Below are 16,334 nucleotides of genomic sequence, written 5' to 3'. Positions count from 1 at the left end.
GTCACAGTGGTCAGGTATTCTGCCGCTGTGTACTCTCTTGTTTAGGGCCAAATACCATTCTTAGTTTGCTCAGTTTTTTTGTTAATTACTTGACACATTGGAAAGAATTATCTTTTTGTTTTCTCATGATTTGGTTGGGTCTAATTTTGTTGATGTCCTGGTGCTCTGTGGGGTGTGTTTGTGTTTGTGAACAGAGCCCCAGGACCAGCTTGCTTAGGGGACTCTTCTCCAGGTTCATCTCTCTGTAGGTGATGGCTTTGTTATGGGAGGTTTGGGACTCGTTTCCTTTCAGGTGATTGTAGAATTTACAGGCTCTTTCTGCTTTTTGATAATTAGAGGGTGTCGGCCTAATTCTGCTCTGCATGCATTATTTGGTGTTTTACGTTGAACACTGAGAATATTTTAGCAGAATTTTGCATGCAGCGTCTCAATTTGGTGTTTGTCCCATTTTGTGAATTCTTGGTTGGTGAGCAGACCCCAGACCTCACAACCACAAAGGGCAATGGGTTCTATAACTGATTCAAGTATTTTTTGCCAGATCCTAATTGGTATGTTGCATTTTATGTTCCTTTTGATGGCATAGAATACCCTTCTTGCCTTGTCACTCAGATCGTTCACAGCTTTGTGGAAGTTACATGTGGCGCTGATGTTTAGGCCCAAGTATGTATACTTTTTTGTGTGCTCTAGGGCAACGGTGTCAGGGCAACGGTGTCAGGGCAACGGTGCCAGGGCAACAGTGCCAGGGCAACGGTGCCAGGGCAATGGTGTCGAGGTAGAATTTGTGGTCCTGGCAACTGGACCTTATTATTTTGGTCTTACTGAGATTTACTGTCAGGGCCCAGGTCTGACAGAATGTGTGCAGAAGATCTAGGTGCTGCTGTAGGCCCTCCTTGGTTGGGGACAAAAGCACCAGATCATCAGCAAACAATAGACTCTGTCTCTGTCTCTCTCTCTGACTCTCTCTGTCTCTCACTGTCTCTCTGTCTTTATATGACTTCCTGTCTTGTCACCAGAGGAGTGCTGACAGAGCAGTCACAATCCACTCACATCCTCAGTGTGTGTGAGTGTCAACACTTTAGATTGGTAACGTAATGATATAATTCGGGGAGTCGAGAAGCCGCAGAAAAATGATTTGTTGTCTCTTGCACTTCCTCAGTTGTGATTGTAGTCTGCTTCAAGTAGAACAGAAGGAACAGAATTGTAGCTAGGCTTACCCTAGATATTCTTCCAGAACTCTAATGAAGTCTTTGAGAGGATTTCAGAGACAGACAACTAGGTTGTGACCAGGACCTGTCGGTAGGCTGCTGGCGCTAGAAAAGCAGGTTGGAACAGTTGAACTGACCCCCGACCTAGATGGGACGTAGGCAGGCAAGTCTCCTATCAACATAACACTACAGGAGTAGCCTAACCTAACGTTCATACTGACCCAAGCCTCTCAGGCAGATGACTACAGAAATGTGTGTGTGTGGGTGAGCGTGCGTTTATGCATGTGCACTAGTGTGTTTGTTTGTGTGGGTTTTGTGAGACATTGAGGAAGTGCGTGTGGCGTAGCCTGTCTTTGTATTCTGTTTGTTTTTTTGTTTTTTTATATATATGCCATTTAGCAGACTTTTTCCATGCTAAGTCATGTACTCCCAGGTCCTTTGTCTGTGATGACACTGGTAAACAGTCATTATCTATTTAAGAGAAGTTTCAAGATGGCTGAGGAGGTAATGATGATGGTGTGTATTAGATGTTGTGTGGGAAATACTGCCCTGGTTTCACAGGGCCTAAAATGTACATTTTGGTCCTCCAGCCACTGTGGCAGATAGATTTAAAAATCTACCAGCCACTCAGATTTTTTTACCAGCTAAAATTACACCAACAAAACACACAAAAAAAATGATGAGCATGTTTTGAAATGTTTCTTAAACAATACATGTATTCCCAGTAAGAAGTAATGTGGTATATTGTTTAACTTAATTTCATTTTTTGTGACCTGAGTCTTTTAACCAAAATATTACAGATGAGATAAAATGTTCCCCTGCCCTTGACGGTTACCTTGGTAATGCGACTCGGATGTGTTTGTGCTTGTGAGATTTGAGTCTGACAAGTAAGCAGCGTTGTCTTCTCTTCCCTAACAGTTAAAACTCAAACTGTGAAAAACGAACTAGCTTGTGAACAACACAAGGTAAATAGCCAAGAAACACAAGGACAAAGTCTCACTTCAGTAGACTTTCGTTTCAAGTGAATTAGACCAACGTTTATACCTGTAAGCAGCGCTTCTGAAAATGAATCTTTAACTCCGCTCTTCACGTGCGCACAGCCCCCAGCCAGGCAGTGTTGCGGCGCGAGGTGGAATAGGCTATATAGGATTCATAGTTAATTTACCAGCTGTTCATTTACTGTGAAACAAAACGGCAGAAATACTTTGAAACCAGCCACTGCAACATTTATTTTACTGTAAATGTGATCATACTATTTTTATTCACAAATGCTAGTGAAGTGCTCACACTGTGAAGCCCTGACCACCGCCAACGTGTCTGGTGAAATAGACATTTAGCCCGCAGGTGACAGGTGTTAATTTTAGGCCCTCCTGGTTTGCCACTTGTATCATAATCCCCCTCAACTTCATGAGACATCTCAACATCCTCCCAACTCCTCACCAGTCACTTGTGACTTTGGCTGACTGTCTGACTAGCTGACTATTGTGCCCCACATGTTTAAATATACGTTTTTGGAATATGGACATATGTTAGGCTATCCTATAGTTATGGAATTATCATATGTCATAAACAGTCATGTCAGCTGATGTCAGTTCTGACTTGTCAGTCACGGCACAAACTGTTTACTGTAGCTCAACCAATAACTGCTGTCCTACTGTTGGCCGGCCTGCTGTCCTACTGTTGGCCGGCCTGCTGTCCTACTGTTGGCCGGCCAGCTGTCCTACTGTTGGCCGGCCAGCTGTCCTACTGTTGGCCGGCCAGCTGTCCTACTGTTGGCCGGCCAGCTGTCCTACTGTTGGCCGGCCAGCTGTCCTACTGTTGGCCGGCCAGCTGTCCTACTGTTGGCCGGCCAGCTGTCCTACTGTTGGCCGGCCAGCTGTCCTACTGTTGGCCGGCCAGCTGTCCTACTGTTGGCCGGCCAGCTGTCCTACTGTTGGCCGGCCAGCTGTCCTACTGTTAGCCAGCTGTCCTACTGTTGGCCTGTTAGCTCAGCCAGATAACAGTTTGTGTCATGACTGTTTTTAAGAATATTGTCCATAAACTGACATCAGTTGTCATTATTGATTTTTATCTGATGTGTCACTGGTATGACAGTTATGTATGTTGTACCCACAGCAACTATTAAAACCTTCCTCAACCAGAAACTGTGGATTGATGGCAGCATTCGTGTGAAACTGAAAGCGCGAACCACTGCTTTTAATCAGGGCAAGGTAACCGGAAACATGACCGAATACAAACAGTGTAGCTATTCACTCCTCAAGGCAATCAAACAAGCTAAGCATCAGTATAGAGACAAAGTAGAGTCGCAATTCAACAGCTCAGACATGAGAGGTATGTGGCAGGGCCTACAGTCAATCACGGACTACAAAAAGAAAACCAGCCCCGTCGTGGACCCCGATGTCTTGCTCCGCGATGTCTTGCAGACAGACTAAACAACTCCTTTGCTCGCTTTGAGGACAATACAGTGCCACTGACACGGCCGCTACCAAAACCTGCAGGCTCTCCTTCACTGCAGCCAACGTGAGTAAAACATTTAAACGTGTTAACCCTCGCAAGGCTGCAGGCCCAGACGGCATCCCCAGCCGCATCCTCAGAGCATGTGCAGACCAGCTGGCTGGTGTGTTTACGGACATATTCAATCAATCCTTATCCCAGTCTGCTGTTCCCACATGCTTCAAGAGGGCCACCATTGTTCCTGTTCCCAAGAAAGCGAAGGTAACTGAGCTAAATGACTACCGCCCCGTAGCACTCACTTCCGTCATCATGAAGTGCTTTGAGAGGCTAGTCAAAGATCATATCATCTCCACCTTACCTGACACCTAAGACCCACTTCGATTTGCTTAACGCCCCAATAGGTCCACAGACGGCACAATTGCAACCACCCTGCACACTGCCCTAACCCATCTGGACAAGAGGAATACCTATGTGAGAATGCTGTTCATCGACTACAGCTCTGCATTCAACACCATAGTACCCTCCAAACTCGTCATTAAGCTCGAGACCCTGGGTCTCGACCTCGCCCTGTGCAACTGGGTCCTGGACTTCCTGATGGGCCACCCCCAGGTGGTGAGGATGGGTAACAACATCTCCACCCCGCTGATCCTCAACACTGGGTGCGTTCTCAGCCCTCTCCTGTACTCCCTGTTCACCCACGACTGCGTGGCCATGCACGCCTCCAACTCAATCATCAAGTTTGCAGACGACACTACAGTGGTAGGTTTGAATACCAACAACGACGAGACGGCCTACAAGGAGGAGGTGAGGGCCCTCGGAGTGTGGTGTCAGGAAAATAACCTCACACTCAATGTCAACAAAACAAAGGAGATGATCGTGGACTTCAAGAAACAGCAGAGGGAGCAGCCCCCTATCCACATCGATGGAACAGTAGTGGAGAAGGTGGAAAGTTTCAAGTTCCTGGGCGTACACATCACGGACAAACTGAATTGGTCCACCCACACAGACAGCGTTGTGACTGAAAAAATTAGGCTTGTCACCAAAAACACTCACAAATGTTTACAGATGCACAATCAAGAGCATGCTGTCGGGCTGTATGACCACCTGGTACGGCAACTGCTCTGCCCATTAACCGTAAGGCTCTCAGAGGGTAGTGAGGTCTGCACAACACATCACCAGGAGCAAACTACCTGCCCTCCAGGACACCCTCCAGGTCACGGACACCTCAAGAACAACAACCACCCGAGCCACTGCCTGGACTCCCCGTTATCATCCAGAAGGCGAGGTCAGTACAGGTGCATCAAAGCAGAGACAGAGAGACTGAAAAACAGCTTCTATCTCAAGGCCATCAGACTGTTGAACAGCCACCACTAACATTGAGTGGCTGCTGCCAACATACTTACTCAACTCCAGCCACTTTAATAATTAAAAATTGGACGTAATAAATGTATCACTAGTCACTTTAAACAATGCCACTTTATATCATGTTTACATACCCTACATTACTCATCTCATATGTATATACTGTACTCTATACCATCTACTGCATCTTGCCTATGCCGTTCGGCCATCTCTCATCCATATATGTAAACATTCTTATTAATTCCTTTACACTTGTGTGTGTTAGGAAGTTGTTGTGAAATTGTTAGATTACTTGTTATATATTACTGCACGGTCGGAACTAGAAGCACAAGCATTTCGCAACACACGCATTAACATCTGCTAACCATGTGTATGTGACCAATAATAATAATAATAATAATAATAATGCCATTTGTGCTTTTATGTGACTTACAGTCATGTGTGCATACATTCTACGTATGGGTGGTCCCGGGGATCGAACCCACTACCCATGCTCTACCAACTGAGCTACAGAAGGACCATCAATAACATCTGCTAACCATGTGTATGTGACCATTAACATCTGCTAACCATGTGTATGTGACCATTAACATCTGCTAACCATGTGTATGTGACCAATAACATCTGCTAACCATGTGTATGTGACCATTAACATCTGCTAACCATGTGTATGTGACCATTAACATCTGCTAACCATGTGTATGTGACCAATAACATCTGCTAACCATGTGTATGTGACCATTAACATCTGCTAACCATGTGTATGTGACCATTAACATCTGCTAACCATGTGTATGTGACCATTAACATCTGCTAACCATGTGTATGTGACCAATAACATCTGCTAACCATGTGTATGTGACCAATAACATCTGCTAACCATGTGTATGTGACCATTAACATCTGCTAACCATGTGTATGTGACCAATAACATCTGCTAACCGTGTGTATGTGACCATTAACATCTGCTAACCGTGTGTATGTGACCAATAACATCTGCTAACCGTGTGTATGTGACCATTAACATCTGCTAACCATGTGTCTCTGACCAAAACAATTTTGAAATATTAAGTTAAGTCTTATGACACAGCTATGTGCGGGTTCATTTCCTCTTTAGCAGAATAAGTGACAAATGTCTGTGCCTTCACGGTCACATCTGCTAACCATGTTTATGTGACCATTGCAACATTCCTGATTTCATGTGTATGTGACTTTTAACATCTGCTGAATCAAATGTATTTGACCATTTCTTAACATCTTTTAACCATGTTTTTTTATGCTTGTCTGTTAACATCTCTAACCAGGTGTTCTCAATCAGGTTAGAATAACATTTACATTTAACCATTTATGTGACCTCTTAACATCTGCTAACCATGTGTATTGACCTTATAACATCTGGAACAACCATTGTATGTGACCATCTAAATCTTTTAACCATGTGTATGTGACCTTTAACATCTGCTAACCATGTTTAGGTGTCTCCGGAAGGTGGTGATTGACATCTGCTAACCATGTGTATGTGACCATTAACATCTGCTAACCAGTTTGTATGTGACCAATAACATCTGCTAACCAGTGGTAGGGAGGCGAGCAGGCCAGAGGTGGATGACCAGTGCCCTTATTTAACATCTGCTAACCTGGAGGTATGAGGTGACCCTAACATCTGCAAACCATGGTCTTGTGTATGTGACCAATAACATCTGCTAACGGAGTGTGTATGTGACCATTAACATCTGCTAACATGTGTCTCTGACCAAAACAATTTTGAAATATTAAGGTAAGTCTTATGACACAGCTATGTGCGGGTTCATTTCCTCTTTAGCAGAATAAGTGACAAATGTCTGTGCCTTCACGGTCACTGTCCTCCTCCGAGTTCCTGTTTTATGTTCTCTTTCTCATTGCACCAGTTCCTGATTTCACTTGTTGTGTTCTTCTTTTCCATCCTCTCTGAATCAAATAATACGTTTTGACTCCATTTCTTATTTCATCGAGTCGTTTTCAAGGGTTGTTTTTTTTCTGCTTGTCTGTTAGTCTGAGGTATTTCTCTCGAACGAGGTGTTCTCAATCAGGTTAGAATAAAAGTAGAAGCCCTTTCCCATAAACCTGTGCCACTTCCTCAACAACACTGGTTGGCCAGATTGAGAAGTGGATATTGTGTGTCTTCAGAGGGCAGCCTAGTGGTTAAGAGCGTTGGGCCACTAATCAAAAGGTTGCTGATTCAAATACTCGCGCCCACGAAGTGACAAATCTGAGCAAGGCACTTAATTGCTCCTGTGAATTGCTCTAGATATGACTGACTGAATGTACATCTACGATCTCCGCATTCACTCTTTTCCGCTGCCTCAAGCCGTTTGTGTGTCATTACTGTGTTTGAGTCCACAGCAGCCATGGGTACAGTGCTCCATCCCTGTACAGTATGTTTCCAGTTTTAGTCAACTATGCACTAGTCTAGTCCCTCTGGTTCTGATGGGGCACTAGTAACTACCTGTTCCACTGGTAAATGTGTCACGGTGAAGAGTATCATTGCCCTAACGTCTGTGTCTGTGTGTGTGTGTGCATGTGTGTTTGTTCGCCGTTGTCTGCGTTAGGGTGTGTCTGTGTTTGTTGTACAGTAACGGCTAAAGTCCAGCCACAGACAGGTTTGGCGGCAGTTTTAATGCAGTCATGCAGGCCCTTGAGCAAGAACTTCAACTCAAATTTGCAATATTAGATATGAGTTGTTAAATATTAGTAAATCTTGCAGGTGTAAAAGACTTGTTCAAGTGCAAAAGTAATAATGTGTTAATATTTGAACCCATAAATTAACCTCCCTCTCTCTCCCTGTCTCTCTCGCTCTCTTGCTCTCTCGCACTCTCTCACTCTCTCGCTCTCGCTCTCTCCAGGTAAGTCCCACCTGGCCATCGTTCAGAAGGTGAATAATGAGGGCGAGGGGGATCCGTTCTACGAGGTGCTGGGATTGGTTACCTTGGAAGACGTCATCGAGGAGATCATCAAATCAGAGATCCTGGACGAGTCGGATCTTTACAGTGAGTCTATTGGGTTATAACATGTTTATTACAACATGTGTGTCCCATAGAACAGAAGCCCATAACTCATCAATTAGCTTTTATAGATATTTAGTACATACCCTTAGAATGCAAAGCTGAGGATGTGCCTGCTCATCCCCAGAATCGTCTGTTTTCAAAGGATAAAGCAAAGAACAAACAGCTTCATAGTTAAAAACATGGAAGAAAAAATAAATATGGAAGAAAATGAAACGTATTTTACAAGAACAAGTATCACTACCTAAAAACACAACATTATGGAACAAGCTTTTCAGAATTCACTGATAAATTGGTCCACATGGAAAACTAAAGGCATAAAAACTGTAAATGCCCTGGTAATAGGAAATACATTTATTTCCATGACAGAATTAAAAAGCCATTTTGGACCAATGTAGATATTTTCAAGTACATGCAACTTAAACGTTTAAATCACAAAACTTTTATTTGAAGTCGTTTGGACATGAGAGGGAAACCTATGTCAGAAAAGGATATTCATATGATCGATAAGGAAAAGAAAACCTTTCAGAGAGCCAACTGACAACCTCTTACAGAAAAATATAAACTATTGGAAACAAGACTTAATAACTGATATTGGCACAAGATGGAGTGTTGAAACATAACGAATGAGATTACAGTTAACGAAAATGTAAGTTTAATCCAGTATTTATTACTATACAAAAGACACAGTTCACAAATTGTACAGCACAACGTCAAGAGTCCTGTCTGAAGTGTAAGCCCTACTAATGACTCAATAATTCATGCCTTCTGGGAATGTTACAATTCATGCCTTCTGGGAATGTTACAATTCATGCCTTCTGGGAATGTTACAATTCATGCCTTCTGGGAATGTTACAAAAGTTATGGAAGGAGTTGGTAAGATGGATGAGAAGCGGTATTGAATGTAAATGTGCTTTCCATTCGTCTGGCTGTACATTTCAAGACATGAGGGTGCAGTGAGATACCCGATGGGTTGGACAAAACTCTTCTCGTCAATTATCTTAAAACAACAAAAACCTACACTAAAAAAAACTGAAACTCAAGCCAGTCCTCCCCACGCAATGGTCATGTGCTTTATTATCTAGACATTTTAAAGAGCGTGGACGACAGAGAGAGAGTGGTGCAGTTTGAGGCCATGAGGCAGAAGGTTATTACTGTGGGGAGGCAGAAGGTTATTAGGGTGGGGGCTAGTGGGTCTTTGTATGATGTAGTTGTTTTTGTACTATGTGTATGTTTTTGTATTGTTTATAAAAGAGCAAATAAAATCTTAGAAATCACATTTTTCAAAAGAATGCAAGGCTGACCCGTGGTTCTACAATCTACCGTGTGACACAAATTAACCATATTAATCCACTCGGGATAAACTGTTTTGAGATAAGTGTCCTCGGTCAGATGCTGATCCGATGTCCCTCCCCTCTGACCTTCTCCTCCACTGGGTTTTGAGAAGGAGAGGAGAGGGGATTCGAGGAACCAAGGAAATGCAGTTTAGATTCTGCCTAATCTGTAACCTGTCCTTTTGTGTCATCTCTCACCTAGCTGACAACAGCAGAAACAGGAAGAAGGTGGCACCCAATAAGAACAAACGAGATTTCTCCGCCTTCAAACAGACTGAGAGCGAATCCAAAGTCAAGATCTCCCCTCAGCTGTTATTGGCCGCTCACCGTTTCCTGGCAACAGGTTAGAACGTGTGACCTCCAACCCCCACACACTGTCACACACTACCCAACCACACACTCTCACACACTACCCAACCACACAATGCAACCCCCACACACTGTCACACACTACCCAACCACACAATGCAACCCCCACACACTGTCACACACTACCCAACCACACAATGCAACCCCCACACACTGTCACACACTACCCAACCACAATATGCTTCTACACCTGCATTGTTTGCTGTTTGGGGTTTTAGACTGGGTTTCTGTTCAGCACTTTGAGATATCAGCTGATATACGAAGGGCTATATAAATACATTTGATTTGATATGCCACAATACAGTGCATTTGGAAAATATTCAATCCCCTTGACTTTTTCCACATTTTGTTACATTACAGCCTTACTCTAAAATTATATATTTTTAAATCTTCATCAATCTACACACAACACCCCTAATGAAAAAGAGAAAACGGGTTTTTAGAAATGTTTGCACATTTATTAAAAATAGAAACAGAGAAACCAGAAAAGTAAAAGTATTCAGACCCTTTGCTATGAGACTCGAAATTCAGCTCAGGTGCATCCTGTTTCCATGGATCATCCTTGAGATGTTTCTACAACTTGATTATAGTCCACCTCTGGTAAATGCAATTGATTGGACATGATTTGGAAAGGCACACCCCTGTCTATGTAAAGCCCCACAGTTGACAGTGCATGTCAGAGAAAAAAACCAAGCCATGAGGTCGAAGGAATTGTCCGTAGAGCTCCGAGACAGGATTGTGTCGAAGGCACAGATCTGGGGAAGGGTACCAAAAAATGTCTACAGCGTTGAAGGTCCCCAACAAAACAGTGGCCTCCATCATTGTTAAATAGAAGAAGTTTGGAACCACCAAGACTCTTCCTAGAGCTGGCCGCCCTGCCAAACTGAGCAGTCGATGGAGAAGGGCCATGGTCAGGGAGGTGACCAAGAACCCGATGGTCACTCTGACAGAGCTCCAGAGTTCCTCTGTGGAGATGGGAAAACCTTCCAGAAGGAAAACCATCTCTTCAACAATCTACCAATCAACCCTTTATGGTAGAGTCGGACAGAAGCCACTCCTCAGTAAAAGGCACATGACAGCCCACTTGGAGTTTGCCAAAAGGCACCTACTCTCAGATATTGAGAAACAAGATTCTCTGGTCTGATGAAACCAAGATTGATCTGAATGCCATGTTTCACATCTGGAGGAAACCTGGCACCATCCCTACGGTGAAGCATGTTGGTGGCAGCATCATGCTGTGGGGATGTTTTTCAGCAGCTGGGACTGGGAGACTAGTCAGGATTAAGGGAAAGATGAACAGAGCAAAGTACAGAGAGATCCTTGATGAAAACCTCCTCCAGAGTGCTCAGGATGTCAGACTTGGGAGAAGGTTCACCTTCCAACAGGACAACGACCCTAAGCACACATCCAAAACAATGCAGGAGTGGCTTTGGGACAAGTCTCTGAATGTCCTTAGTGTCCCAGCCAGAGCCCGGACTCGAACCCGATCGAACATCTCTGGAGAGACCTGAAAATAGCTGTGCAGCGACGCTCCCCATCTAACCTGACAGAGGATCTGCAGAGAAGAATAAGAGAAACTCCCCAAATAAAGGTGTGCCAAGCTTGTAGCATCATACCCAAGAAGACTCGAGGCTGTAATCGCTGCCAGAGATGCTTCAACAATGTACTGAGTAAAGGGTCTGAATACTTATGGAAATGTATTTATTTTCCTTTTTTTCCCTCATACGTTTGTAAAAATTCCTAAAAACATGTTTTTGCTTTGTCATTATGGGGTATTGTGTGTAGATTGATGAGAGAGAAAATATTTTATACATTTTAGAATAAGGCTGTAACGTAACAAAATGTTGAAAAATTCAAGGGGTCTGAATACTTTCCGAGTGTACGAAATGTCTAGCTCAGTTGGTAAAAGCGTGTCGCGACTTGTTAAAGAATTCCAATGTTATTCAATTACCTCAGTGATTGCTTATTCATAGTAGAAATTTATGTAAAAAACAATGCAACCATGGTTGAATATTGTGACGTTAATGATTCACTTGTGTTGCCAGCACCACTAGTCTTGTGTCTGTTGTAGCGTGCTCAGACAGAATTACGTTGCTGTTCCCTCTTCTCTCTCTAAAACAACAGAGATTGCAGTATCACAGCATGCCTGTCTGTGTCTGTGTCTGCCTCTACCCTGTCTGTCTGCCTCTACCCTCTGTCTGTCTGCCTCTACCCTCTCTGTCTGTCTGCCTCTACCCTCTCTGTCTGTCTGCCTCTACCCTCTCTGTCTGTCTGCCTCTACCCTCTCTGTCTGTCTGCCTCTACCCTCTCTGTCTGTCTGCCTCTACCCTCTCTGTCTGTCTGCCTCTACCCTCTCTGTCTGTCTGCCTCTACCCGCTCTGCCTCTACCCTCTCTGTCTGTCTGCCTCTACCTTCGGAGTCTGCCTCTACCCTCTCTGCCTCTACCCTCTCTGCCTCTACCCTCTCTGCCTCTACCCTCTCTGCCTCTACCCTCTCTGTCTCTACCCTCTCTGTCTGTCTGCCTCTACCCTCTGTCTGTCTGCCTCTACCCTCTCTGTCTGTCTGCCTCTACCCTCTCTGTCTGTCTGCCTCTACCCTCTCTGTCTGTCTGCCTCTACCCTCTCTGTCTGTCTGCCTCTACCCTCTCTGTCTGCCTCTACCCTCTCTGTCTGTCTGCCTCTACCCTCTGTCTGTCTGCCTCTACCCTCTGTCTGTCTGCCTCTACCCTCTCTGTCTGTCTGCCTCTACCCTCTCTGTCTGTCTGCCTCGACCCTCTTTGTCTGTCTGCCTCTTTCCTCTCTGTCTGTCTGCCTCGACCCTCTTTGTCAGTCTGCCTCTTTCCTCTCTGTCTGTCTGCCTCTACCTTCAGAGTCTGCCTCTACCCTATGTCTGTCTACCTCTACCTTCGGAGTCTGCCTCTACCCTATGTCTGTCTGCCTCTACCTTCGGAGTCTGCCTCTACCCTATGTCTGTCTACCTCTACCTTCGGAGTCTGCCTCTACCCTATGTCTGTCTGCCTCTACCTTCGGAGTCTGCCTCTACCCTATGTCTGTCTGCCTCTACCTTCGGAGTCTGCCTCTACCCTATGTCTGTCTGCCTCTACCCCCTGTCTTTGACATAATTTCAGTTCAGTCAAATGATAATTTGTCTCTCTCCAGAGGTGACGTTATTCAGCCCGTCCCAGATATCGGACAAGGTTCTGTTGAGGATTCTGAGACACCCAGACGTCATCCAGGAAATTAAGTTCAACGACAGTGACAAACGCTGTCCTCAACACTTTGTCTACCAGAGAGGGAAGGCTGTCGACTACTTCATACTCATACTGCAGGTAGGCCACACACCACACACACTCTGTCTTTCTGGCTGACTTTGTGTGAATCAGCCAGTGATTGATTCAATGAGTCACCATTGTGACATGGTTTTAAATTCCCACATGAAAAGTTCCTTCTTAGTTTGTTTTTATATAAGTCCTGACTTCCTCTGTTCATCCTGGCCTGGAATAGACCCCAGAAACACTCTCTAACATCTCCGTGTTTCTCATTGTTGAAATGAGCCATGTCCTGCTACCTGTAACAGATGGCAGCTCCCTGCCCGGCCTCGACAGGGGGTGGCAAAGTATTCACATATTTAACCAGGGTTGACGGAAGGAGGCTTTCTGTGTCACAACACTAACCCAGAGGGAGTTAGCTCTACGTTAATCAACCACACAGCCAGACTAACCATCCTGTTGAAGGTCTGTTGTGAAAGCTGCCACTGGCCTCATTCAAGGCCTTCACACCTACACTCTCTCCAACAAGCAGAGGAGAAGAGACGAGGAGGCCATTTCATACTAGTGTTGCATTGATATGACATTTTTGGCCGATATCGATATTTTCTTTGCCCCAAAAAATATGATAACGATAACCAATATTAAGCATTCTAGTGCAGTTAAATAGTTAACACATGGCCACAGCAGACTTAAGGCACTGCATCTGTGCAAGAGGCGTTACTGCAGACCCTGGTTCGAATCCAGCTGTATCACATCCGGGCCGTGATCGGGAGTCCCATAAGGTGGCGCACAATTGGCCCGGCATCGGCCGGGGTAGGCAGTCATTGTAAATAAGAATTTGTTCTTAACTGACTTGCCTAGGGAAATAAAGGTTACACTCCACACGGACCAAAAAATTATTTTGTTGGCATTTACGTATGTCCCCATTTACCGGTAAAACATCATCAAAACCTATTTCTTTCACTTACTTGCTGTGCTGTTTGGTCGTTCAGACGTTTCATTCTCAACCAGGAGTTCTATGGAACGCCGTTTGGGTCAAAAAAGTTACTTCAAATAAGCTTGTTGACCAATCAGGACCTGAATATGACTTCACGTCACATAATAATTTAACACGCTCATTTACATAGTTATTACACATTGATTACACTATCACTCCTATTTCATATGTCACAACGATTCATCGATACGTGTGCTATGATGCTGGTAAAGTTGTCTCAGGGACCTACAGTGCTTGTCATAATAAAAGCTAGCTAGCTCATTGATGCAAACAATGTTCTTCCTCAAAAACATAGCAAAACGACATCTGTTTCAGTAGCTATAGTTAGTTAGCTAACTATAAAGATGTGTGTCATCTAAAATAACCCTAATTTATAAGACTGTTCTTATTTGATTAATGGTGGTCGGACCCATCTATGTGAAGCTAGCCACTATAAGGATTAGCCACAATAGGGGACTTTGCGTTTAGCCTTCAAAATAAAAGTATGGTATAATTCTACTATTTGTATTCCATTTGCATCACTGTCAATGACACATTTATTTTGAAGGTAAACTGCAAATTCCACTATTGAATATGGAGATGAGACGAGGAGGCCACTATAGAATATTGAGAAGAGACGAGGAGGCCGTTATAGAATATTGAGAAGAGACGAGGAGGCCGCTATAGAATTTTGAGACGAGGAGGCAGCTATAGAATTTTGAGACGAGGAGGCCGCTATAGAATTTTGAGAAGAGACGAGGAGGCCGCTATAGAATTTTGAGACGAGACGAGGAGGCCGCTATAGAATTGAGACGAGACGAGGAGGCCGCTATAGAATTTTGAGACGAGGAGGCCGCTATAGAATTTTGAGACGAGGAGGCCGCTATAGAATTTTGAGACGAGACGAGGAGGCCGCTATAGAATTTTGAGACGAGACGAGGAGGCCGCTATAGAATTTTGAGACGAGACGAGGAGGCCGCTATAGAATTTTGAGACGAGGAGGCCGCTATAGAATTTTGAGACGAGGAGGCCGCTATAGAATTTTGAGACGAGGAGGCCGCTATAGAATTTTGAGACGAGGAGGCCGCTATAGAATTTTGAGACGAGGAGGCCGCTATAGAATTTTGAGACGAGGAGGCCGCTATAGAATTTTGAGACGAGGAGGCCGCTATAGAATTTTGAGACGAGGAGGCCGCTATAGAATTTTGAGACGAGGAGGCCGCAATAGAATTTTGAGACGAGACGAGGAGGCCGCTATAGAATTTTGAGACGAGACGAGGAGGCCGCAATAGAATTTTGAGACGAGACGAGGAGGCCGCTATAGAATTTTGAGACGAGGAGGCCGCTATAGAATTTTGAGACGAGGAGGCCGCTATAGAATTTTGAGACGAGGAGGCCGCTATAGAATTTTGAGACGAGGAGGCCGCAATAGAATTTTGAGACGAGACGAGGAGGCCGCTATAGAATTTTGAGACGAGACGAGGAGGCCGCAATAGAATTTTGAGACGAGACGAGGAGGCCGCTATAGAATTTTGAGACGAGGAGGCCGCTATAGAATTTTGAGACGAGGAGGCCGCTATAGAATTTTGAGACGAGGAGGCCGCTATAGAATTTTGAGACGAGGAGGCCGCTATAGAATTTTGAGAGGAGGCCGCTATAGAATTTTGAGACGGGGAGGCCGCTATAGAATTTTGAGACGAGGGGAGGCCGCTATAGAATTTTGAGACGAGGAGGCCGCTATAGAATTTTGAGACGGGGAGGCCGCTATAGAATTTTGAGACGGGGAGGCCGCTATAGAATTTTGAGACGGGAGGCCGCTATAGAATTTTGAGACGGGGAGGCCGCTATAGAATTTTGAGACGGGAGGCCGCTATAGAATTTTGAGACGGGGAGGCCGCTATAGAATTTTGAGACGGGGAGGCCGCTATAGAATTTTGAGACGGGGAGGCCGCTATAGAATTTTGAGACGGGGAGGCCGCTATAGAATTTTGAGACGGGGAGGCCGCTATAGAATTTTGAGACGGGGAGGCCGCTATAGAATTTTGAGACGGGGAGGCCGCTATAGAATTTTGAGACGGGGAGGCCGCTATAGAATTTTGAGACGGGGAGGCCGCTATAGAATTTTGAGACGGGGAGGCCGCTATAGAATTTTGAGACGGGGAGGCCGCTATAGAATTTTGAGACGGGGAGGCCGCTATAGAATTTTGAGACGGGGAGGCCGCTATAGAATTTTGAGACGGGGAGGCCGCTATAGAATTTTGAGACGGGGAGGCCGCTATAGAATTTTGAGACGGGGAGGCCGCTATAGAATTTTGAGACGGGGAG

At 44.8% G+C, this 16,334-nt stretch overlaps 1 protein-coding gene across 1 annotated transcript in view; it reads left to right on the top strand.

Moving 5' to 3' along the window:
- Positions 1 to 16,334, top strand: part of LOC124036609 (metal transporter CNNM4-like) — an 85,263-nt gene that overhangs the window by 37,114 nt on the left and 31,815 nt on the right. Inside the window, exons 2-4 of the mRNA XM_046351409.1 lie at positions 7,904 to 8,047; positions 9,599 to 9,739; positions 12,924 to 13,093. Coding sequence (XP_046207365.1) covers positions 7,904 to 8,047; positions 9,599 to 9,739; positions 12,924 to 13,093 — 455 coding nt within the window. The remainder of the gene's footprint in view (positions 1 to 7,903; positions 8,048 to 9,598; positions 9,740 to 12,923; positions 13,094 to 16,334) is intronic.

The sequence above is a fragment of the Oncorhynchus gorbuscha genome, linkage group LG05 (assembly GCF_021184085.1).
Source record: "Oncorhynchus gorbuscha isolate QuinsamMale2020 ecotype Even-year linkage group LG05, OgorEven_v1.0, whole genome shotgun sequence".
Lineage (NCBI taxonomy): Eukaryota > Metazoa > Chordata > Actinopteri > Salmoniformes > Salmonidae > Oncorhynchus > Oncorhynchus gorbuscha.
The sequence above is the reverse complement of the archived record's forward strand: the minus strand, read 5'-3'. Positions and strand labels throughout refer to the sequence as shown.